The 26023-nt window shown below is 41.2% G+C and overlaps 2 protein-coding genes across 9 annotated transcripts in view; one reads left to right on the top strand and one right to left on the bottom strand.

The window, feature by feature from the left end:
* Nucleotides 1–26023, top strand: part of ldb2 (LIM domain binding 2) — a 344653-nt gene that overhangs the window by 214468 nt on the left and 104162 nt on the right. The gene's annotated exons all lie outside the window — the stretch shown is intronic.
* LOC134299376 (uncharacterized) lies at nt 7701–13311 on the bottom strand. Its single transcript, XM_062982106.1, has 2 exons — nt 11281–13311; nt 7701–8069 (listed from the first exon to the last, which is right to left on the bottom strand). Exons 1-2 carry the CDS (start codon nt 12895–12897, stop codon nt 7986–7988), a joined length of 1701 nt encoding a protein of 566 aa, XP_062838176.1. The 5' UTR covers nt 12898–13311; the 3' UTR covers nt 7701–7985.

Raw genomic sequence — 26023 nt, 5'->3', positions numbered from 1 at the left:
CACTCATTCAACAGCTCTGGGAGAGGTTGTATGTCCAAAATGGGGTCTGCAGATCTTTCACAGTACAACCAAGTGTAGAGAGCTCTTTATGCACACATTTTTTTTGGCTTGGATTCAGTACATGCAACATCCTGGCTGGCCCATCTCAATGACAGAGCCATCTTCAATCAGTCTTTATGGCCCCGAGTGCCGTTGCTCCCACTGTGTGTCACAGCCAATCACAACACTTACTTCAAGCAAATTTTCACAGTTCTTTGGCTCAAACTGCTGGCAGACTTCCTAAAGACTCTGAGGAAATAATTCCACAAAGTGGCATAAATTAATGTGACTAATTAACATGATGTTAATTATTTGTAAATTGTATGTTTGGATACACATTACTTGAGAGGCATATGTTACAGTCAGTGTTTACTGAAACAAGCGACTACTAATCGCATCTCCTGAGCGTTCTTTTCAACGCAGTCAGCAAACGGAGCCCTCTTTGCAAGTAAAATGGGGCGCTGAGGGAACTAATGAACTGCAGGACTAGATAATGAAATGAGCAACTAGGAAGCTACCCCATGTAGGTAACCGTTATCTGCACAGTGTTGGAATCGCAGCATTTGCCTTGCTTAATCATTCTCAATTTTCACATGGGTTGGAAAGTTCTGGGTGAACTGGAGATAGGAGAAGGCAAGGAAGTTACTTTTTGAGGGTCCATTGCAAAACAGAGAGAGAATCTACACTGACACTATAATGCAGCCTGGAACTGGTTTGCAAGACACCAGTTTTCCTGTGGTGATGATCAGATTGCCATACTTAGGACCAGTTTGAAGAAGGTGATTACACTGAACACGGAAACTAGCCTCAAACTACCTTTGCAGGGTTTCTATTCCTCTATTTTCCAGAAAGATGCATATCAATGCACCGGTGACAAATGGGTAGAAAAAAGTGACAGTCAACAGTGAAGTATTGTTGTTATTGTTGCTGTTATTGCTGTTGTTGTTTTTGTTATTTTTGGCAAAGAACATGCCTATGAGTGCATTTGAAAATAAACTTCTCCAAGACATCAATATCCAGTGCAGACATTTCTTTATCTATTACACTATTTTTAAAAGGCTAGGTGAAAGGTCATCTAACAGCAAATTTAGCCACTTTCAACAACCACTCTAAAAAATAGAGTAGGAATAAATGTTTCTTGTGGAGGTATTAATCCACTAACTGCCATATAATTATATGTATAATTATAATGATCATATACTGACAGCTCTATATGAATACATGCACTTTCTTAGTTTGTTGATACTGCACACTTCAAAGTTAGCATTTCAAGTGTTCTCCAAGGAAATGAGTTTCAACAGCAGAAGTCTTTCTCACAGAATTAAGCAATTTCCTTCTTTCAGTAATTCACTTGATGCTATGCTACTAGGGATGTGCGATCCATAAAAAATGGTTCAGAAGTCATTACAATACTGGAGGCGCTGGCACTTTGTTTCTAAAGTGTTTCTAAAGTGAAGTTTGTGAAAAAACAACCCTCATTTATGATATGGGAAGCAGGTGAGGTAAGGGAATAACCAGTGAAAATGGGGGGAAATAGTTTTCCTCCTTCAACTCCCCATCCATCAACATAAAATGGACTATCCTTCTCTTTCCATCACTCCCTACTGGCCTCTACCCGGATGTTGTAGTTTATTCATTCAGTAGCTTCCAGCTTTTCGTGACCTCATGGACCAGCCCACACCAGAGCTTCCCATCGGCCATCGCCGCCCCAGTTCAAGCCAGTCACTTCAAGGATACCATCAATCCATCTTATCTTTGGTCAACCTCTCTTCCTTTTTCCTTCCATTTTTCCCAGCATCATGATCTTTTCCAAGCTTTCCCTTTCCACCCGGATAATGGCATAGTATCAAAATAAAGTAGATACCAGTCAGTGGGGAATGGTAGGAGATCCCTAACCCCTCCTAGAAAATGCATAGGAAGTTGTAAACTCCAGTTGCCCAAAATTGTGAGTCTTACCAGCCTTGTATTCTTAGATATATGAAAAGGTGTTCTGAGAATTTCTTCAGTACCTTTCCAGAGAGTCTTTGGCCCTTTCTACACTGCCATATTAAATCAAAATGATTGGCTTTGAACTGGATTATATAGCAGTGTAGACTGATATAATCCAATTCAAATCAGGTAATGTGTATTATATGGCACTGTTTCTCTCAAATCTTCAGTGGTTCTGTTCTTCTCCACCTCCACCAGGATTCTCCTTGGCTTTCTATTTGGGGGGGGGGGGGGAATCTGACCATGTTAGCTGAAATGATAGGAACTGTATTTCAGCATTTCTGGAGGCTCAAGAAAGTGGAACATTAATATTGGAGTATGGCAAATCTATTTGAAAATTCTACTAGCATGGGCAGAATATTTTCTGATTAGTATCTTTCTGATGGGTTTCTCCTTGAATAATAAAGTTTTGTTTTGTTGTCTGAGGCTAACATAACTAAATTCCTTTGGGGAAAATTCTGCATAGTGAATTGAGTTGAAATATTTTATAACATATGGCATTCAGTAAAGATAAATTGGTAGGCTATTTCCTATCTCATATCAATAGCTCCTTCAAAATACAAACTTCTGAAATGTGTGGATGAAATCTCAGGGGTGTTGTTTTAATGACTCCTGTAGATGTAAACAGAACAGCTGGATAGAAGATGTCTACCATATTTAATAACATCTCAGTAGGAAATCTAATATAGTCTACAAGTTTAACAGTGGGGTGTTTAACAAATATGCATGCAGTTAACATGGCTCTAGTTTCTAATATAGTTTAATGATTCACATTTATTTGGGGCTGTTTTTGTTTCAGCAGCATGTTAAATGATCTTTTCCAAGACATTGAACTGGGACTAGGTATCGTTTAGCTGATATTCCATAAAATGTTCAATGAGCTCTATGTAGTTTACAATTCAGCTTAATTCTCTAGTGTACATTTCAGGTTTAGCAAGGGATCTGGGATTCAACTCCCTCTTTCTGTCTAGCTCTAATCCCATATAAAAATATTCTTTATTTTTTTTTTAAAAAAACATGCATCATAATTTCTTGTCAAGATTAAGGCATGTTTGTGTAACCAGCTGGATGCAACTCCACCTGCACACCTGTCTAAGGAAAGAATTAGGGCCCATCTACATGGACCATTTACTGTAGGGATGGTCTGGAGCAGGGGTCCCCAAACTTTTAAATCAGAGGGCCGGTCCACAATCCTTCAGACTGTTGAGGGGCCGAATTATCATTTGAAAAAAAATACGAACAAATTCCTATGCACACGGCATATGTGTTATTTGTAGTGCAATACAACAATAACAATTAAAGAACAATACAATATTTAAAAATGAAAACAACTTTAACCAACATAAACCTATCAGGATTTCAATGGAAAGTGTGGGCCTGCTACTGGCCAATGAGATAGTCAAGTTAATTAGGATTGTTGTTGTTGTTGTGTGCCTTCAAGTCATTTCAGACTTTGGGCGAGCCTAAGTCTAAAATTATTTATTTATTTATTTATTTAATACCTTTATTTACTACATTTATATCCCACCCTTCTCACCCCGAAGGGGACTCAGAGCAGCTGTATGTACATAATAATAATAATAATAATAATAATAATAATAATAATAATAATAATAATAATATATTATATTATATATTATATTATTAGCATAGCACAATATTAGCATTATACATTACTATATTGAACTATACCACTATACTGTAATATTACTGTATATGTAATATATAACATATAATTAATATTATTATATGGTATTATTATTAGTATTATATTGTATAACATTATAATATTTGTATCAATATTATATGTATATACAATATATTATATTATTAAAACTGATATAAAAATATTATATTATAAAACTAAGGGCGGGGGCCAGGTAAATGACCCTGGAGGGCCGCATCCGGCCCCCGGGCCTTAGTTTGGGGACCCCTGGTCTGGAGTGTCAGAGAATGTGGGAGAGGAAGGGGCGATCTACAAAGTAAGTGCCAACTTTTCCCTGCACCACAATACTGGCTTATGTGAACAGCAGGGCTGTTTCCAATTCAGAACCAACCCAGCAACTCACACTATCCCAAATTACAGAGTTGCCCAGGAGCTTTCCAAAATATGGGGCGCAACCACATTAAGAGACTGTGCCCCACCTTGGGAATGAGATAGCTCTGTGCATAACTCACATCTTCCTTTAAAACTTGATGTCATGGAGACAATTTTCATGCCATGGAGGACAATTTTCACCCACTTTGGGGTATAATGCCTGTGTAAATGTGCCTTTATTGTAGGCTATAACCACAACTGGATTTAAACCATAATTGGAAATATAAACACACACACAAGCTAGGTATTTATTACCATATTATTTTATAGGACTGCTCTCGAAATATACACAAATGTCACGTTAATGGAAGTAAAAAGTATTTTTGTACCAGTTCAAACCTAGTTCAAAAAGGTTAAAACTGAAACCCAGCAATCATGTGAGAATAGATTAGTTTCTATGAAACTTGGAAAAACTTCCAGTACTATATTTTGATTTGAAATATTTCCCACTTTGTAATGTGCATTGTTTCATAAAATTAATGAGTATTATAATGAATGAGCATGATACAAATTAAACTTAAGCACTGGAATGGATAAAATACTAATCAAATCTTAAAATCAAATGTGTAATTAACATTTTTCAGGTGATTATCTCTAAGATGTACGCTCATAGTTTCTCAAGCATGCTAAAATTAGCATCTTAGCCGTTATTAGTATCTTCATTTTTTAGCTTTAAAAACTAAATTGCATGAAGAAAGTGTATGCTGTTGAATTGTCATCTCGTAAAGGTTTACTAGTCCAATAAAAATAATCCCAGATGATTAACCACCTTAGGAGCACAAAGGAACACTATGTCCACCAGCAGAGTTCCCACCAACACCAGCAGGTCATACAGCTTGAAAATTGGCATTTTGGAGGTGTGGACATGGAGGTCAAGCTTTGAATTCAATAAGGTGTTATGGTTAACAGAATCAAAAGCTGCTGAGAGATGAAGGATAATAATTAGGATCATACTTATCTTGCTTCGCACTTGATGGAGGTGATCCAGCAAGACAATGGGTCTAGAGTGGTCCTGAACCACAGAAATTCCAGTTGTTGCTAGAATTCAATGCTAAACAGGATGATTTTCTTTTTTATGAAGTACAGCTAAAGCTTCTTCTGAATAGTCCACTGTAAACATTGCAAAACAGATCAATGTAAAGGTCTAAAACAGCCACTAGGTGACATTCAGAAAACTTTTGCTGTTGCCAATGCTTAAAGGGAACCTACTTAGGGTTGGGAACCACTATTATATTGCTACTACCAGCTCAGAAACAAGATCAGATTAAAAACTGAGTAATAATTGTTGCTACCTTCCTACCAAAGCAGTACCTATTGATCTACTCACATTTGCATGTTTTCGAATGGCTAGGTTAGCAGAAGCTGGGGCTAACAGTGGGCACTTACTCTGCTCCCTTCCTAGAGAGGTGCAATCAGCCCCTTCCTTGTTGGCTTTTCGATCTCAAATTAAGACCTTCTTGTGGAGCCAGGCTTTCTCAGATGAATGATAATAAGCAACTACTAGTTAGCGGCCGGTAATAACCTCTTAAGTTCTCTATTGGACCTAGCAATGCGATATGGCCAAATGAAAATGGAGTCTTTTTAGGATCTTGGATTACCTGCTTTACGAATAACCTCAGTAGCTTCAGGTTAGGGAATTTTAGTGATATATGTTGTAAGTTATTAATTTATTGTTTATGGTTTGGGTAATTGGGTATTTGTGTTAATTGTTTTATGAAGTCTTGTTAATTGTGTATTTTTTGTAATTTCTGTTTTTTAACTACTGTATTATTATTATTATTATTATTATTATTATTATTATTAAACTTTATTTGTACCCCGCTACCATCTCCCGAAGGACTCGATGCGGCTTACAAAGGCCAAGGCCTCAACACACAATATAACAATACAAAACAAAAGGCAAATTAAAAACAATTAAAACAGTATAAACAACAAGCAATAAACAATACGCAAAAACACAATAAAACTGGGCCGGGCCAGAGTAATGGGTACAAGATTAAAAGTGCTGATGTGACAGGTGATATATAAGGCTTATAGGGCAAGTGCAGAGTGCGATATGAGATCTTAGTTCTAATAAAGTGCTTATTGGACTTGTTATTGGAGATTTCCTATTAATCTGGGAAGGCACATTGGAACAGCCAGGTCTTTAAGTTCTTTCTGAAGACTGCCAATGTAGGGGCCTGTCTGAGATCCTTGGGGAGGGTGTTCCAGAGTTGGGGGGCCACCACAGAGAAGGCCCTGTCTCGTGTCCCCACCAACCGCGCTTGCGACGCAGGCGGGATCACGAGCAGGGCCTCTCCAGATGACCGAAGTGAACGCGTGGGTTTGTAGACGGAGATACGGTCACGGAGGTAGGATGGTCCCAAACCGTTCAGGGCTTTGTAGGTAAGCACCTGCACCTTAAATTGGGCTCGGAAAGTAAATGGCAGCCAGTGGAGCTCCTTGAACAGGAGGGTTGACCTCTCTCTGTAAGGGGCCCCAGTTAACATCCTGGCTGCTGCTCGTTGGACCAGTTGGAACTTCTGAGCCATTTTCAAGGGCAGCCCCACGTAGAGCGCATTATAGTAGTCCAGTCTGGAGGTGACCAAGGCATGGACCACCCCGGCCAGATCAGCCTTCGCGAGGTACGGTCGCAGTTGGCGCACGAGTCTCAATTGTGCGAAGGCCCTCCCAGACACAGCCGACGCCTGGGCCTCGAGCGTAAGCGATGAATCCAAGAGGACTCCCAGACTGCGGACCTGTGGCTTCAGGGGGAGTGTAACCCCGTCCAGCACAGGTTGCCACCCTATACCCCGGTCAGGTTTACGAATGACCAGGAGGACCTCTGTCTTGTCGGGATTGATCTTCAGCTTGTTCCTCCTCATCCAGATAGACACAGCGGCCAGGCACTCGTCCAGCACCCGAGAGGCCTCCTTGGAATTAGGTGGAAAGGAGTAGTAGAGTTGTGCGTCATCTGCATAGAGGTGACACCCAACTCCAAAACTCCGGATGACCTCTCCCAGCGGTTTCATGTAGATGTTAAAGAGCATGGGAGACAGAATAGAGCCTTGCGGGACCCCACAGCTCAAAGGCCAGGGGTCCGAGCAGGCGTCTCCCAGCTTCACCATCTGGGATCGACCCTCCAGGAAGGATCGGAGCCACGACAAAACCGTGCCCCCGAGACCCATCCCAGAGAGTCGTCCCAGAAGGATACCATGATCGATGGTATCGAAAGCCACTGAGATGTCCAAGAGAACCAACAGGGACACACTCCCCCTGTCAAGCTCTCTACGGAGGTCATCCACCAAGGCGACCAAGGCTGTCTCGGTGCCGTGACCAGACCTGAAACCAGACTGTGACTGATCTAGGTAGTTGATGTCATCTAGAAAGCCCTGGAGCTGGGAGGCAACCACCCGCTCCAGCACCTTACCCAAGAAAGGGAGGTTGGAGATTGGTCTGAAATTGTTCAGCACTGTGGAGTCAAGGGAAACCTTTTTAAGGAGTGGACGAACCACAGCTTGTTTCAGGTAAGATGGAAAAACCCCCTGTGTCCTGCTCACTTCAAAGGATCAGTCTGAACGCAGATCAGAGATGGTTGCTCTCAAATCCAATCTTTATTGAAGAACACATGACTTTGGAAAAGTCAGGAATGACCCAATGTTTACATACAACTATTTTTATAACTTTTGATGCTACGTAACACCACACGTAAATATCATCATCAAGTCCCACCCCCAATATCACATTACTACCATTTTCACACACTAGACCAATTATAATTGTTTATACTTTCGGCCCCAAGTTCCCAGGCATATTCTATCTTCTTCTGCCAGGTGCTCCTGGGATTGTTTATGTTATGACTCCCAGTTACAGGGCTGAATTACCAAAGCCCTGTAACTGGGTTCCATGACATGGTGCCCTCCTTTTCTTCGTCCTCCTCTTCGGTTCTTCTTTCATCACAAGCCTGAAACAAAACAATAATTCTATGTGTCCATTTTGTCCAAAGTACCCATATATTTTTTCAGTAAGCTACGATGGAATACAGGGTGTATTTTCCCTAAACTTTTTGGCAATGCCAACTGGAAAGTCACCTCGTTGACAACACCCTGTATTCTAAATGGTCCAATATATCTAGGGCCCAATTTTTTCGAAGGTAGCCCCAGTTTGATGTTTTGGGTACTTAGCCACACTAAATCTCCTTTCTCCAATTTATCACCTTCCACCCTCTTTCTGTCTGCGAATACTTTATACTTTTTATGTGCTTCTTTTAAGGATGCAGTCACTTGACTCCAGCATTCCATCATTTGCGCTTTCCATTTCCCTGCCTCTGTTCCCTCATTCTCTGTCCATCTCGGCAGCTGGGGCAGAGGCTGTATTTCATACCCGTAAACTACTTCAAAGGGGGTTTTATTTGTTGCTGAATGTATAGTCGAATTAAAAGCTAGTTCTGCAAAAGCCAACCACCGAGACCAGTCATTTTGTCTCATGTTAGAGTACATTCGAAGGAACTGCCCAAGTGTCTGCTGAGTACGTTCTACCGCCCCATTTGTCATGGGGTGAAAAGCAGAACTTAAACTCCTTTCTGCTCCTAGCATTTCCAGGAATTTTTCCCAAAATTTTGCTGTGAATTGTACTCCTCTGTCACTGACCACTCTACTGGGACATCCATGCAGTTTGTAAATGTGGTTTATGTACAATTCAGCTAGTTTCTCGGCTGATGGCAGTTTCGTCAGTGCTATAAAGTGGGCCTGTTTAGAAAACAGGTCCAATACTGTCCAAATATAACGATGTCCTTTGCTAACCGGTAGTTCCCCCACAAAGTCCATAGCTACACATTCCCAAGGTCTGGTAGGTTCTGCTACTGTTTGTAATAATCCCATTGGCTTCCCTCCTCTCGATTTATTTCTGGCACAATCATCACATTGAACAACATAATTTTTTATGTCCTTCCTCATCCCTGGCCACCAGCAATGTTTTGCTATTGCTTTTGTTGTTTTTGTAATTCCCGTATGACCAGCGCTCTGGTTGTTGTGAAAACGATGCAAAATCTTGATCCTTAATGTTGCTGGGATATACAGTTTCTTGTTCACAAACCAAAATCCCCCCTTCTGCTCCCCCTGTTCTGCATTGGATGCGATCCACTGGTCTCCTTCATAAGACTGTTTCAGCTCGTTTCCCCAATTATCTTTTCCGTCGAGTTCAACCATAGCAGTGTTCTCCTTTTGGGTTTGTGCTCTTGTTCTGACAGCTAAGCCCCATTGTTTGTCAGAGAATATTGTTCCCTCTTTTGCTGTGGGTATTCCTTCGTGTTGAGGCATGCGTGAAAGAGCATCTGCCAAGACATTCTGCTTCCCCTGAAAAAACTTTAATTGGAAATCGAACCTGCTGAAGTATTGTGCCCATCTAATCTGTTTGGGGGACAATTTTCGAGGGGACTTTAAATACTGGAGGTTCTTATGGTCAGACCAAATTTCAAATGGGATTCCGCTTCCTTCGAGAAAGTGTCGCCAGCATTCTAAGGCTTTTAATATGGCTAGTGCCTCTTTTTCCCATATCGGCCAACATTTTTCAGTTTCGCTGAACTTCCGGGACAAATATCCACAGGGTTTTAAGTTCCCATTTTGATCCTTTTGCAATAGTACTGCCCCATACGCACAGTCTGAGGCATCGCAATGGATTATGAAAGGGCTCCTGATATCGGGGTGTTTTAGAATGGGTCCTTCTGTGAAGCATTCTTTTAGGGTTTCAAATGCCTTTTGGCATTCTGGCGTCCAACTTAGTTTGGCGCCAGGAGCTTTTACTTTTGCTGTCTCTCCTTTCCCTTTTGTTTTTAAAAGTTCAGTAAGGGGTGCGGTTATTTGCGCGAAGCCTTTTATGAAGGATCTATAAAAATTTGCAAACCCCAGAAACGATTGCAATTGCCTCCTTGTTTGAGGCACTCCCCATTCTTTTACATCTGATACTTTAGCTGGATCCATAGCTAACCCTTCTGGAGATATCCGATACCCCAGAAAGTCAATTTGAGTTTTATTAAATTCACATTTGGACAGTTTTGCGTACAGCTTTGCTTCTCTTAGTCTCTGCAAAACTTCCCGGACCAATTTCACGTGCTTTTCCTTATCTTCAGTCACAATCAAGATATCATCAAGAAATATGAATACCCCTCTGTACAACAATGGGTGCAGTATTTCATTTATAAGCTGCATAAAGCACCCGCCTCCATTTTTTAAACCGAAAGGTAAAATTTTATATTCAAAATGGCCGAATGCGCAGGAAAATGCAGTTTTCCAAGTATCTTCCGGTTTGATCCTTAATTTATGATATGCTTCAATTAAATCAAGTTTAGTAAATATGCTCCCTTTTTTCAATACGGTAATTAAATCCTTTACTAAGGGCATAGGGTATTTATTGTCCTTAGTAATTGCATTTAAATTTCGATAATCAATGCACAATCTTAGGGAGTTGTCTTTCTTTCTCCTGAATAACACTGGGGCCCCGAGAGGAGAATTGGATGGCTTAATGAAGCCCCGCGCCAGGTTTTTATCAATGTATTTCCTCAATTCCTCCTTCTCCTGCACAGACATGGGATACACTTTTGGTTTTGGTAAGTTTGCTCCGGGGGTTATTTCAATTTCTACTTCTATATTCCTTTTGGGAGGTAATTTACTTGCCTCTTTCTGATTGAACACATCCACAAAGTCTCTGTATTCAGGTGGCAATAGCAGTGGGTCTATTTCACCTTCTTCATCTCCCTCGTCCTCCTCTTCTGCAATCTTGCTTATCTCCCATTGCGTCTGCTGTTCTTTAAATTCTAGGCTCTTTCCTCTCCAATCTACTTCGGGATTTGCCTGTTCGAGCCATGGTATCCCTAATATTACGTGGTATGTGGCAATAGGGGCTATCACAAAGGATATTCTTCCTTCCCATTTGCCTATTTTACATGGGACCTCCCGTATTTCCTTTGTAGATACTTCCCCAGTAGCCACTGATCCGTCTAGCTGCGAAAACGCAATTGGGGAGTCAAGCGCCATCTGCTGGCATTTCAACGCTCCTGCTAACTCTGGAGTTATAATATTCCTGGAACAACCACAATCCACAAATGCCTTGCAGGTGGCCCGATTCTCTAGCCCCGATAGGCAGATTGGCACTACTATCATGCGTTTGTCCCGACTCACCAATTTTTCTGGAGATTCTGGGGCTTGCACCTCCTCCTCCGCACGCCTCCCGGTTGCTGGCTTGGGCTTTGAGGGTTTTGGCGGCTCCCCCTTCCGTGCCCAGCATTCTGCTGCTCGATGGCCCGTCTTCCCACATACAAAGCATCCCGGTTTAGGTTTGTTGTCGTCTCCTCTGGAGGGAATCCCCGGCCTCCCTCCGGGTCTTTCCTGCTTCCTCGTTTCTCCTCGACCTCTCGCCACCGGTCTTTGCTGGCCGCCGCTGCTCCTGAAGCGCTTTACTTGGGCCAGGGTGGATTCAACGCGCCCCGCTAGTTGAATCCATCCCTGGAGCGTTTCGGGGTCATCTCTGTGCGCTGCCCAGCTGAAAATCTCGGGGCGTAGTCCCTCTTTAAATAATTCCACTTTGGTCACTTCAGACCACTCTGGTACCCTTTCCGCGAGGTGGAGGAATTCTTCTGCGTACTCGGGCACCGTTTTGTCCCTCTGCTTTATTCCTCTAAGCTGGTCTCGAGCTCTCAATTGCTCTAGCCGGTCTCTGAACCGGTTTTCCAGTGCGGCGAGGAAGCGGGGCACTGACCTCAGGCATGGGTCCTGTCTGGCATGTAGTTGCACATACCAGCTGGCCGCTCCTCTCTTTAGTGTGTTGCCGATGGCCCGAACCCTGCTTGCTTCGGAGGGGAATGTGTGTGCATTGTCTTCCATGTATCCCCTGATGCTAATTAGAAAAAAGTTCAGTTCGGCTGATTCCCCTCCGTATTCTAGCTTGAGATCTTCCCTTCTTGGCATCCATTCAGCGGCCCGTTGATGCTGTCTGGGAGGCATGGGGAAGGGTTGCATCGGGTTTCCTTGGATCACGCCGCGCCCCACTCCGGTGGTCATTCTGCGCGGCTCCCGAAATCCTGCCGCCGCTGTCGGCCCTTCCCCCCATCCGCATACTGGCCTCGCTGTAGCCCCCGCATCTCGCCTTTCCCCGTCGTACGGCACATCCTCCTCCTCTTCCTGGATCTCCTGCTCCTCTCCGCCTTCGTCAGCTAATCCACTGGACCCGATCCCTGGCCCCAGTGGTCTTTCTACTCCGACGCCCATTCGGGGGGTTGGGAGCTCTGTTGGGGTTGGCGGCCTCAGAGTTCCCAGAGCTTGCTGGCGCTCCACTTCGCGCGCCATTCTGTCCCGGAACTCCAGCTCTTGCCAATATTCCTCGTCTCCCTCGTCCCTTGCCGCCGCGGGACTCTGCGTTGAAGCTCGCTGTCCCCTCTGGCTCCAATCGCCTCCTTTGCTTGGCTCTCTCTCGGCGCCATATCGGATGTGCTCTTTTTGGAGATTCTCTTCCAATATTGGCACTATTCTCCCCACGGTATCCGACAGCCTGGATAAATGAGTTTCCAGGATGGATAACCGCTGGGCCACGGTCTCCGGCATGCTTCCTCCAGATCCCCAACTGGTTTCTGCCGCCGCCGGAACGCCTCTTCCCCCTCTGGGAATCCTCTGGGTCACGCCGTCCGGCTTAGGGTACCCCGTAGAGGAAGCTATGGCTTGCAATGTCTCTTCTGCCAACGGCAGAGCTCCCAGCGGAGGCCCCTTTGCTCCGTCATGGCTTTGATCTCCTTCCCTGCTCATTATCACTTCACTGCAAATTTGCAGGAGGGTGAGAACTGGATTCCTGACTTAATTGTCCTGCTCACTTCAAAGGATCAGTCTGAACGCAGATCAGAGATGGTTGCTCTCAAATCCAATCTTTATTGAAGAACACATGACTTTGGAAAAGTCAGGAATGACCCAATGTTTACATACAACTATTTTTATAACTTTTGATGCTACGTAACACCACACGTAAATATCATCATCAAGTCCCACCCCCAATATCACATTACTACCATTTTCACACACTAGACCAATTATAATTGTTTATACTTTCGGCCCCAAGTTCCCAGGCATATTCTATCTTCTTCTGCCAGGTGCTCCTGGGATTGTTTATGTTATGACTCCCAGTTACAGGGCTGAATTACCAAAGCCCTGTAACTGGGTTCCATGACACCCTGCTCCAACGATGCATTAATGATCAACACAAACCAATCAACCAACCTCTCCCTGGCTGATTTAATTAGCCAAGACGGGCAAGGGTCCAGCGCCGACGTGGTTGCCCTCACAGCCCCAAGGACATCCACCACGGTCTCAGGGAGAACAAGCCTAAAAGAATCCCACAAAATCGGACAAGCAGATGCCTCAATCACCTCCCCTGGCACTGTGGTGAAATTGGAGTCGAGCTCAAGGCGTATCTGAGCGACTTTGTCTGCAAAATGGTGTGCGAAATCGCGACACCGAGTTGCTGGGTCGTCAAAAGTCTCCTCCACCACAGGTGGCTGAAGGAGTTCCCCAACGACCCGAAACAACTCCGATGATCTATTTGCTGCAGACGCTATACGGGTAATCATATAGGACTCCTTGGCTGCCCGTATAGCCATGGTATACACTTTAAGAAGGAAGGAAACTGAAACAAAATGTGCAAAGGGCAACAAAAGATACAGTGAATAAAACAGAATGTGATAGATTTGCTACTCCCTAATCCAGGGGTCCCCAAACTTTTTAAGCAGAGGGCCGGTCCACAATCCTTCAGACTGTTGAGGGGCCGAATTATCATATGAAAAAAAATACAAACAAATTCCTATGCATATTGCACATGTCTTATTTGTAGTGCAACAACAACAACAACAATGAAAGAACAATACAATATTTTAAAATGAAAACAATTTTAACCAACATAAACCTATTAGGATTTCAATGGAAAGTGTGGGCCTGCTACTGGCCAATGAGATAGTCAGGTTAATTAGGATTGCTGTTGTTGTTGGGTGTCTTCTAGTCATGTCAGACTTTGGGCGAGCCTAAGTCCAAAATTATTTATTCATTCATTTACTACATTTATTTACTACATTTATATCCCACCCGTCTCACCCCGAAGGGAACTCAGAGCAGCTGTATGTACATACAATATATTATATTATTAGCATAGCACAATATTAGCATTATATATTACTATATTGAACGATACCACTATACTGTAATATTATATGTAATATATAACATATAATTAATATTATATGGTATTATTATTAATATTATATTGTATAACATTATAATATTATCAATATTATATGTATATACAATATATTATATTATTAAAAATGATATAAAAATATTATATTATAAAACTGGACACCGGAGCCCCCGGTGGCACAGTGTGTTAAAGCGCTGAGCTGCTGAACTTGCAGACCGAAGGTTCGAATCCGGGGAGCTGAGTGAGCACCCGCTGTTAGCTCCAGCTTCTGCCAACCTAGCAGTTCGAAAACATGCAAATGTAAGTAGATCAATAGGGAAGGTAACAGCGCTCCATGCAGTCATGCCGGCCACATGACCTTGGAGGTGTCTACGGACAACGCTGGGTCTTCGGCTTAGAAATGGAGAAGAGCACCAACCTCCAGAGTCGGACACGACTGGACTTAAACGTCAGGGGAAACCTTTACCTTTACCTTAATCATTTGCTCAGTTGCTGACGTTTTTATTTCTGTTGTTTGATAGCACTTTGTAAAAATCTATCCATCATCTGCCTGTCTTTTTCTGGAAACCTTGCTGTAGTGAGTGTATCTTCATTTGACTTAAAGTTTGCATAGGATATTGTTTGGTGTATTAGTCAACTCTATTTTTTTCAAATTCAATCCAGAATCTTTGATGGTGTTAAATTGTTTGCTGAAATGAAACTTAAGTAACCTTTGCAAACTACAGTAGTTTGCTGTGCGAACAAAGTATTTCTGTAATCCTTCTGTTTCAATTTTCCACATCATAGGCAAAACCATCTCTGCAACATCAGTGAAAACAATTAACTGCTAGCTGATGAATTATCGCCCCCTTTTGCATCACACCACAGGACATTACAGGAAACATCATCAGCACTTTGAAATTCAATCCTACAGTCCTCAAAGGAAGATGATGACAAATGTAGTAACACTTCGGAAAATATCAAAGCTGTGCAATTTCATTTTAAAATTCAGCTTATCAGGGAAATGAAACATTGACACAATGATATGGTCCAATGATATACCTTTTATTCCTATTCAGATTTGTTCATCCTGCTCTCCTTTTCATTATTTGAAATCACAACCATGGTAGATTGGATAAGATCTGCAAAGTGCTTTATACACTGAAAAGTGGAATAAAACTAGTATTATAATAATTGACCACAATAATGCTTCTGCTACTTAGGATTTATGTTTGACTTTTGAGTGATCAAAGTACTATACATATTTTATTTCACAAAGCAACTTTGTGTGGTAGTTCAAGATTAGCTATATATGGAAGGATCAAAAAGCTTACTGATTTAAGGCCAAAATTGAGGGAATCCCATATTGGTTCCCATGCTAGAAAAACATTCCTGAGAATTGGCTGTGGCCTGGTCACTGCCTATGTGGAGCCACGGTGATGCAATGGGTTAAACCAGGTGTGGGCAAACTCAGGCCCAGGGGCAGGATGCGGCCCCTTGGGTGCTTACCTCAGGCCCTCCTCATTTTCCCTATCTTCTCGGCATAAGGATTCGATAGCCCACCACATCCTTATGCAAAAAGTATGGGAAGGAAGGCACACAGCAGCAGAGAGCCCTCTGGAGCACTCTCAGCCATTGGGTGTCTCTTCCTCCTCCCAGCATGAAGACAGTACGAACGGCCCCGTCTTTATGCTGGGAGGATGGCTAGAGGAAGGCACAGAACATTTGAGAGCCCTCCAAAGCACTCTTGGACATCGCCTGTCCTGCCCTTCTTCTGGTATAATGCCGAGAGGACAGCCCAAAAATCGAGGGAGGAGTGTTAGGGAGGAGGATCGGGGAAATCGCCCCATGTTCTGATTCGGGAGAAAAGCAAGATAGAAATAAATAAATAAATAAATAAAGTCTAATTTTCCTCCCAGCATAAGGATAGGGTGAGCAGCCACATCCTTATGCCAGCACAACCTGAGGATGACCCCCCCCCCCCGGCCCTTGGGGCCCACAATGCGGCCCCAAGGCAAAAAGGTTTTCCCATGCCTAGGTTAAACCCTTGTGTCGGCTGAACTGCTGACCTAAAGATTGGTGGTTTGAATCCTCGAGACAGAGTGAGCTCCCGTCTGTCAGCTCTAGCTTCCCATGCGGACACATGAGAGAAACCTCCCAGCAGGATGGTAACATATCTGGGCATCCCCTGGACAATGTCTCTGTAGATGGCCGATTCTCTCACACCAGAAGCAACTTACAGTATGTTAGCTTCTGACATGATAAAAAACTGCCTACGTTACTATATATATTTCAATTTCTGTATCTGCTGACAATAGTTTATTAACTGAGAAATAAGAAAGAGAGAAGTAAATTATAGGAACAGTTTTGGCAAAACTAGGGCAAGTCTTTAGACAAAGTTGATGAGGATCTACTGATATAGTCTGTCACTCCTTGGCCTCAAAATTGCTGCTTTGAGAGGACATTTGGCTGCAGTTTTCTCTTTCCAGTTGGTTTTTTCTGTTGTTTTACTCTTCCTGTGATTTCCCCAATTGCTTTCATCTGTCAAACATTGTACTCTTCCTTACAAAGAAAAAAATTTTCTTCAAAGTATGGCAGCTTCTTCAGGGCCAAGAACCTCGGACTTTAGAAAACTGCAGCAGGCTAAAATCATTGCGCACACGAGTCCCTAGTTAAAAAGGTAAAGGTTTTCCCCTGACGTTAAGTCCAGTCGTGACCGACTCTGGGGGTTGGTGCTCATCTCCATTTCTAAGCCGAAGAGCCGGCGTTGTCCGTAGACACCTCCAAGGTCATGTGGCCAGCATGACTGCATGGAGTGCTGTTACCTTCCCGCCAGAGCGGTATCTATTGAGCTACTCACATTGGCATGTTTTCGAACTACTAGGCTGGCAGGAGCTGGAGCTAACAGCAGGTGCTCAAGCCGCTCCCGGGATTTGAACCTGGGACCTTTCGGTCTGCAAGTTCAGCAGCTCAGTGCTTTAACACACTGTGCCACCATCAGGGGCCATAACAATACATAGAACAACCTTTTCCATTAACAGACTAATAGCCACTTGCACAAAGAACCTATTGGAGTATCTATGTAACATATGATAACATCTAAAGTGAATGGTAAATTTATTGGGCCAACTCCAAAACATCAAATGCTATATATGATGTGAGCTTTCAAAGCTCTACTGGTTCCTTCATCAGGAAAAAATGTTAAAAATCATACAGGACAAAAAAATGACAATTTATGCATCTCAGATGGTATGCTTGTCATTTAAGATGGTACTTCTTTGCCATGTAAGGATCGGGAAAAAAGACAGGTAATATAATTTCAACACCATAAGCAGCAGCAGCAACAACAACATAACTTTCCTTGTGATATGTTTGTACTTGTGTGCAAAGTCAACTGCTCCTTTTTAAGGCAGAGAATATTATAATTCTCTATACTATCTCAAAAAACATTCAGGTGCTGTATAGGCAAAACTTGCCAATAATCCAGATAAAGTTTTACCTTTGTTGATATCTCAGAAAGTATCGAATTGCTACAGCATTCGAACTTCAGAACAAAATGGAGCATGTTATATAGTAGAACGCAAATTTGCCAGTGATTGCTGCCATAGAATTACTGTATTGGACACAGAAACCATAAAACACTACTACTATTACTACTACTACCAATAATAATAATAATAATAATAATAATAATAATAATAATAATAAAAAATCTGCATTTTCCACCCAGATTTGACTAAAAATACAATTTTCCTGTCTCCAAATATTGGAACAAAATTGGGAAAATGCACTATTTTACTTGGCACCCCTCTGGAAGTTTTTATGAGACTAATTTGAAATTTGGCATTATTTTTGATTTCACTTAAAGGTCTACAAAACTAAGTTTGTATTCTTAACTCAAGAAGTATCATCTTTATAAGAAATGAAATTTGTGGGTTATTATTGCTGTTCCTATTTTGGAATTTACCTTAAGTAAAGGGAACTGTTACTATCAGTTAATCTTTAAAAGTCCATTCTCAGTGTTCAGCCTATACAAACCAACATGTAGAGTCTAGGGATGGGACTATACAAATATGAGCTAGTTTGATTCATAATGCAGAAGGAGTTGCCGTGGATTGGGAGGAAATTTAGCTTCAGTTCAACAGATCATCTTTTTCTTTCATATATAAAAGTGAAGGGTTTCAATGACACTTAACTGGAGGAGTAGATAAAATCTACTTAGAGACTCTGTTACGAGACATACCTGTCTCTAGACTCTACATGTTGGTTTGTATAGGCTGAACACTGAGAATGGACTTTTAAAGATTAACTGATAGTAACAGTTCCCTTTACTTAAGGTAAATTCCAAAATAGGAACAGCAATAATAATCCACAAATTTCATTTCTTATAAAGATGATACTTCTTTGCAGATTTTGGTCTAAATTCCAAGTCTCCTGAGATTCATACTCAAAGATGTAGGAGTGAATGTTGAGAGCCAAAAAGTGTAGTCAAAGAGTAGATATTGGTGGATGAGGCCTGGGGTCTAGTGGAGCTTCCTGATAGCAGGATGCTGCTCCTCCCCATTTAAGAACTGAACCTGGCAAATCTCAATTCAGTTTCATCATCCTTCTCTTTCAAGTAGGATGCTTAAGACGTCTGGTAACCCTATGTTATACCAAAACTTGGAAGATTTTTTTTTTTTTACTACTGCTTCCCATACCTCCAGAATACTTCCAGGATACATAGCCCAAATGTTTCCTTATTTGGATTACTAATTCCAGAATTCCCCATCAAGCACTGGCTTTTCTGGCCTGAAATTTTAGCAGACATAGCCCCTAAATAAACATTTTCAACAGTTATACTGTTGTTATGCAGTTTTCCTATAAACTTTCCATAGCTGAAAATATAATGGATTCTTTCTTATTGGATGGAAGAAAGTATAATAATGTTCCTATGGACCTAGAATAGCTAAGAATAATTGTATCATATCTCCCTAACCGCAACTTCCAGGTGAAACCAGGTCATGATTGCTTGATGATTCTTTTGTATCTGGAGAAGTGAAAATATAATGGAAAGTATGGTATAGAGCACTATCTGATGGATAGAGCACTATCTGATGGAGAAGGATATTAAGAAATTTGTGTGGAATAACAAAAAAGCAAGAATAAAAATTTCAAGTTTAAAAGATGACAGAAAAAGAGGGGGTCTGGGACTCCCAGACCTGGAGTTATACTATGAGGCAGCCGTATTGATCTGGGCGAGAGATTGGGCCACACTAGAAAAGAAAAAAAGTCTAGCACTCGAGGGTGAGGATCTGAGAAGGGGATAACGTAGCTATCTATGGAAAGATAAGATCAAAATAGAAAAAAATTAAAAACCATTTTATTAATTAAAACATGGGACAAATATAAAATCAGATTTTATACTAAAACTCCAATTAATTAAAACATGGGACAAATATAAAACCAGATTTTACACTAAAACTCCAATGTGGTTCTCACCCACAGAAGCTAATCATAGAAGAGAATCCCCGAGCGAACAATGGCTTTCATATAAATAATTACTAATACTCACCAATCAAGAGATAAAATTAAAAACATTTGAAGAGATAAAAAAGATAGATCCACACAAATAGATCCACACAATATTGGCAGATCAGAGAGGAATATAAAGATAAGAATACTCATAGATTAATTTGTTTATTTTTACCACGGCGGCAAGAATAACACTGGCACAACTATGGAAAATGGAGGAAGTTCCTAGTTTGGAGAAATGGATCAAAAAGTGATGGACGTGATGAGTATGCATTTATTGACTCAAAGGCTGGCGCAGGATAGAACCCACCAAAATAGTACGGATTGGAAACCTATGAAAGAGTATTTATTAAAAGAAAAAATAAATATACACATAAAAGTTTGACTAAGGAAAGACCTGGGATTTTAACTAAAAAATTAAAAAATATGAATAAACGGGAAAAATAAAGAGGATCACATCTAGAGCTCTGGAAGTTACAGGGATAATACAGCAACTGTGAATCTATGCCAAATTGTTTCTTTTTCTTTTTCTTTTCTTTTCTTTTTCTTATGTGTGTGTGTACATTTTCCCTTTCTTTTTTTTTCTTTTTTCTTTTTCTCTTTTCTAAGTCTACGAACGGTATTGTCTTACCTTGTGTTATTTTAAGTGGTTTCTTTCTCTCACGCCATCTTGGTTCCTGGTTGGGGGTTAGTTACTATATGTTTTTATTCTATTATGAAAAAGATTGTTGGACCTTGTTTGTAATACGCTATGTACAAGTTGCTTATAAATTGCATAATAAAAAATAACTTTAAAAAAATACCTTTCCTAGATATGTAAGAATAGGACTGCTGGCTTAGGTCTTAGCAAGCCTATGTATCCCACAAAACTCAGTGAAATCACTTGGATAGGGTTGCCATTGCATTTATAATCATTTCAATGAAATAGAAATTGTGGCATTGAATATTTTGAGGATTCATCTTTCCATATTGGCCTGCAAAGTGCATTTCGTCCTGCCATCATTCTGTCTTGAAGCCCAGTTCACCCAATATATTGATCAGTTGTATTGATCCTAGTATGAATTCATTCCTAGTGCTTAAGGATCATGTTATTTAGGAAAGACAGTACTGCTTTGTTATCCAGGTGGAGGCCAAAAGGGGGCGCTAGACAGAGAAGGATAGTCTATTTTATGGAGGGAGAGTTGAAGGAGGAAAACCATTTATCCCTATTTTCTTGTTGTTCCCCACACCCCCCCACCATGGTTGAAACAGCCCTCGTTTATGAAATGGGGAGTTGAGAGAGGAAATAACCAGCAAAAACAGAAGAAATGGTTTTCCTCCTTCAACTCCCCCCCCCCCAATGAAATGGACTAGCCTTCTCTGTCTTGCACCCCCTTTTGCCCTCTGCCCTGATAATGGAATATTACCAGAAAGATAAAAGTATAATTTATTAGTAATCTATCTATCTAACACTATTGATGGAAAGTCCCATATTAGGAGAAAAGGATGTTGCGAATTGTAGATGGAATTAAATGGAAGCTTTTACATCTGTTTCTGAACCAAAGTCACCCTGCAGTGTAATAATGTGCCACTCAGGTTTGTGAAACAAGTAACTGAAACCTAATATTTAACTTCAAGAGATCAAACAGATCAATAATATATATGTCTTTCTGATTGCTTACAGAGAATAGAGGGAATAAATAGTCCTTTTAAATTGTCCTTAAATATGCCTCATAATAAATAACAGGGCTTTAGAAATTCAACAGCCATCGTCTCTCCTACCTGTTTCTTTCACTCACTGAGGTAAAAGCAGCTTCAAACTGGTTCCCTCAGCAGCATGGCAGAGAAAGTAGCCAATCAGATTGCTAGCTGTTCACAAACTCGGCCAATCAGCTGCTGACACATATTCTTCCATTTAACCCATTACATCATCGTATCTTTTACAAACCCCAACAAAGGAGATATAAATACTTTAAAGGGGCTTCTTGACTCCATTTTGATTGAATTGATAAGCTGCATTAGGAGAATGAATGACTGGTAGAATGCCATTGTACTCATTTCCCTTGTCCTCACAGTTTAATCTTTGGGAGCAGTTGTTGAAATGTGAATTGAGAGCACAGCACCCTAGTAGTGCTGTTCCTCTCTGCCTGGTCTTCTCCAGATGTTGCTCCAGCCCATGGCAGTTTATTTAAAAGGGGTGTGGTTTGGATTTGGTCAAATCCTGAAATCAGAATTGAATTTGGCTGAATTTAGAAATATTTGAAAGATAGTCAAAGAAACTCAGAACTCCTGCAAAACAGACAAATCTGAATCGGATTGTTCTTGAAGACTTTTTAACAATTTGTATTGGAGAATAAAGATAAATATACAATGCCACCATAAAAATGGAAACACCAAAAAAATACCACAGGGGTAGGGGAAGCAGACTCTTAACTTCTAATCACTTCATTCTCCACTCTTCTTATTTTTAAAGAGGGCATTGGATGGCCAGTGCTCAGGGCTTTTTGATAGTATTCAGCCCTGACAAAGAAAAATGTTACAAATATTTTTGTACAGTCTGTTAGACCTGGAAAGTTACAGCATTGTCTGCTTATTGGGAAATGTTGGATATTTAAGATTTCGTGCATCTACCACTGTTTGCTGCACATTCATTATTTACCTGTTGTGTTTTTGTGGTGTTGGTGCCAACTGGGTAGAAAATAACTTTTAAAGTTTTAAATTGCTTTTCATTAATCCTATCTTACTGCTGAATCAGATGAGGCAAATAGAAGATATCACTACAATCCTAGAACAACTATACTCTAACTTCAATTCAAAATACTAGGTTTTATTTGTGTAGTCATAAATAGCTTATTACAGGTATATATTAAGAGCCAGTCTTAATCATATGACCCGTAAATAACCATCAGAAACTCACCTTGGTCTTCTTCCACATTTGGAAGTGAGATGGATTAATAACCTGAGACAGGGGGCCCATCTACACTAACTATATAATACTCCAAGCCGACTCAAGACTGTGGTGTACACAAAACACATACTGCCAATGCACACTGCAGCACAGATTAAATGGGAAGCAACACATTGAAAAAAGGCACAAGAAAGTCTGATGTAAGCTGTATAAGGTGCTGCAGATCATTCCAGTGTATCCCGGATCCAAGGCAAAATCAGCTATGTATAGTGAGCAGCACATTGTAAACACCTGCCCTTGCTGAAGCGCAGTGAAGAATTACAAATTGGGGCTGCCCAAAAATGCCCCAAGCTTTGTTGGCTAGTAGGGGTCTAATTCTAATTCTCCAGCTCCTGCCAACCTAGCAGTTTGAAAACATGACAATGTGAGTAGATCAATAGGTACCGCTCCAGCGGGAAGGTAACGGCGCTCCATGCAGTCATGCCGGCCACATGACCTTGGAGGTGTCTATGGACAACGCTGGCTCTTCGGCTTAGAAATGGAGATGAGCACCAACCCCCAGAGTCAAACATGACTGGATTTAACGTCCGGGGAAACCTTTACCTTACCTTTAGGGGTCTAATTAATCTCCTGATAGGGGGTAATTGATTAGCTCCACTGATAACAGTCATTTTCTCATTTTTTTAACCCTGTAATCTTCTAGTACATCTAGAGAAGTGCATCTCTCCAGTAAATGGGGAAAAACCCGTGAAGTGTTTCCATGGTAAATGTAATCACTTTCCTGGCCTCAAACTGGTTCCAGACATAGCAATCTGATCACCTAAACTGCAAAATTAGTTCCTTTTGAACTGGTTCCAAGCTGCCGTAAACCATAGTTTTAGTGTAGAAGGGCCAGGGCCTTTTCAGCACTGGTGCCTTGAATATAAAATGTACTTCCCCTGGAGACTTCGCATGGCACTGACTCTAATATCATCTGTACCAGTTTAAGATATTTTTATTTGTGCAGGCTTCTAAGAGTTTTGAAATTTCATTTCAAGTTTATAAATCGCATTTCAGTGTTTCTTGGTACTACCATAGTTCGACTCCTCACATTTATTTTTTATGTTTTTTACACACGGTTGGTTGTGCTTTTCAGTGTTTGGCAGCTGCTCTGAGAACCTTCAGGCCCAAGAAAGAAAATTAAAAATTGTCAATAAATAAAAGATTAGTGTGGAGTTGGAGTTGAAGCCCAGCACAGAAGCTGTTTCTTCACCCAGAGTGTTTTGGGAATAAGAATAGACTGAGGGGAAACAACCTTGGCCTTCCTTTTTTTTCTATAAAAAGTTTCCAGAAGCAAAAGAGAAGAAAACCTAGTAAATTTATTCTGCCCTTCCCCATTTGAGTTAGTTGGCAACCCAGTATCTTTAACTGTATACTTTCACTCTAATCCCTACAAGCATTTCTCTAGTTGTTTTGTACAAATCACATCAGCATCAGTTACCATAACGCAACAGTCAGGAACAATTGGAATTGCCAAACAAAACATTCATTGCCAGGCAGATAGGACACTGAACTTCCTCCTGTCCTTGCTAACTACTTAAAAATAGGTCCTGATCTTGAAGAATGAATGCAATTGCTGGGCATCTCTACTGCAGAAACCTAGCAGAAATTTATAGCTAGGAGAACTCCAATTTGAAACATTGCCCTGTATCATTTCTGGGTGGTCTATTAGGATCTCACTGGCAAGTGTGCAGTTTGTTGGATACAGAAGGGAAAAAAAAAACATTTCTCCTTAGGAGTGGAGTCAGAGTCACCCCAATTCTCCAGACTAACTTAGGGCACTTCCAGACAGCAATTTATTGTAGGCAAAAACAGATTAAAGTAACCCTTTTTCACCCACACTGTTGTCCCCATGGATGCTCAAAAGAAGTGGGCTTTCCTGTAGGTTGTTCCCATCCTGTGGGTTGTCCCCATAACTACCACACTGGAATGGGGACAACCCAAATCCTACCCAGCTTCCTGCCATGTACCAATGTTACACCAGGAAGTGGTGAGGGGGGAACGATCCCCCCCCCCAAGCCTCCTATCACCACATTGGTACCCGCCAGGAATCCTCCAGAGAGACATAATGGCAGCCCAGTAAGTTTTTATTTTATTTTAAATGTTTTAGGGGGTGATTTGGGGAGGGAGTGGATTCTCTCTTCACTTTTCTGGGGCCACAGAATGAATTGGGCTGTGCAGACTGCACAGGGCCCATCCTCCATTAGACCAGAGTCTTTCAGGAAGAACTGGATCTAATGGAGTGCCTAAACAATTTGTGACAAAGGAGGGTTTTCCTTTGCCACAAATTATTTCTGTTTTAATAGAGGTGTCATTTGGACGCCTCCGGTAAAAACACGGGAGGTGGCACATTTTGGGCCCTGTCTGGATGGACCCTTAGGATCAAAGAGATGTTTTAATTAAAAGTAAAGGAGCCTCCAGCCTATGGCCTGAAAATGTCCTTTAGAGGTCATGAAGAGACCTTAAATTCCCTTTACCCTTCCATTTGGGAAAGTGAGCATTGAAGATACGAAGAGATCACAAATTATGCGTTTTCTCCTTGTCCTGGTTGTATTTTATGTATCTGTTTCAGGGAGGTAAGGCTTCATCTTCAGCATGGAAGACCTCTTCTAGTTTTGGTGATGTAATGTATTCATGTTTGTAGGCATGTGTTTAAATTAAAGGGTCTTTGTATGAGTAGTGTAATAAATATACAGCATATGTCAGAGTTAAGGATATGTGTGAGTGAATGACAGAGTGGATGAATGATTTGTGTGCAATCTGTGTATACCTGTGAAAATGACGCACACATGTGCATGTGTTAATGTCAACAAGTATATCTAGAACCTATTTAACCATTGGATCAAAAATGTTCTCCACCTCTACCTCACCATCAGTACGGTCCTACTCTAATTTGGAATTGAAATGTAATGGTAAAGATCACCTGTTCACGTAGCTTTATATATGGAAAACCATGCTTTATGAGCCAGATTATCTTGACAGTTATATGATGTTCAGTACAGAGTACATAGTCAGCAGTATATTTCTGATTTTCATAGCCATGCATTTTTTGTTTATAATAATTATTTCAAAACAACTGAAGACGTAAGAACATTAAAGAGGAAAAAACAAATGTAAAATATTTGGTCATGTAAACAAGTACCTTGTGTTTTGTACAACTTAGAAAATATTTTCCATTTAAGAACTCTCCACACATCCCCAACTGTTTCTATGAGACAGTGTATTTCTGATTTGCTTAAATTTGCATTTATCTCTGCACGTTGCCAGTATAA

This window comes from Anolis carolinensis, chromosome 5 (genome assembly GCF_035594765.1).
Source record: "Anolis carolinensis isolate JA03-04 chromosome 5, rAnoCar3.1.pri, whole genome shotgun sequence".
Classification (NCBI taxonomy): Eukaryota; Metazoa; Chordata; class Lepidosauria; order Squamata; family Dactyloidae; genus Anolis; species Anolis carolinensis.
This window is presented reverse-complemented; position numbering and strand designations above follow the sequence as displayed.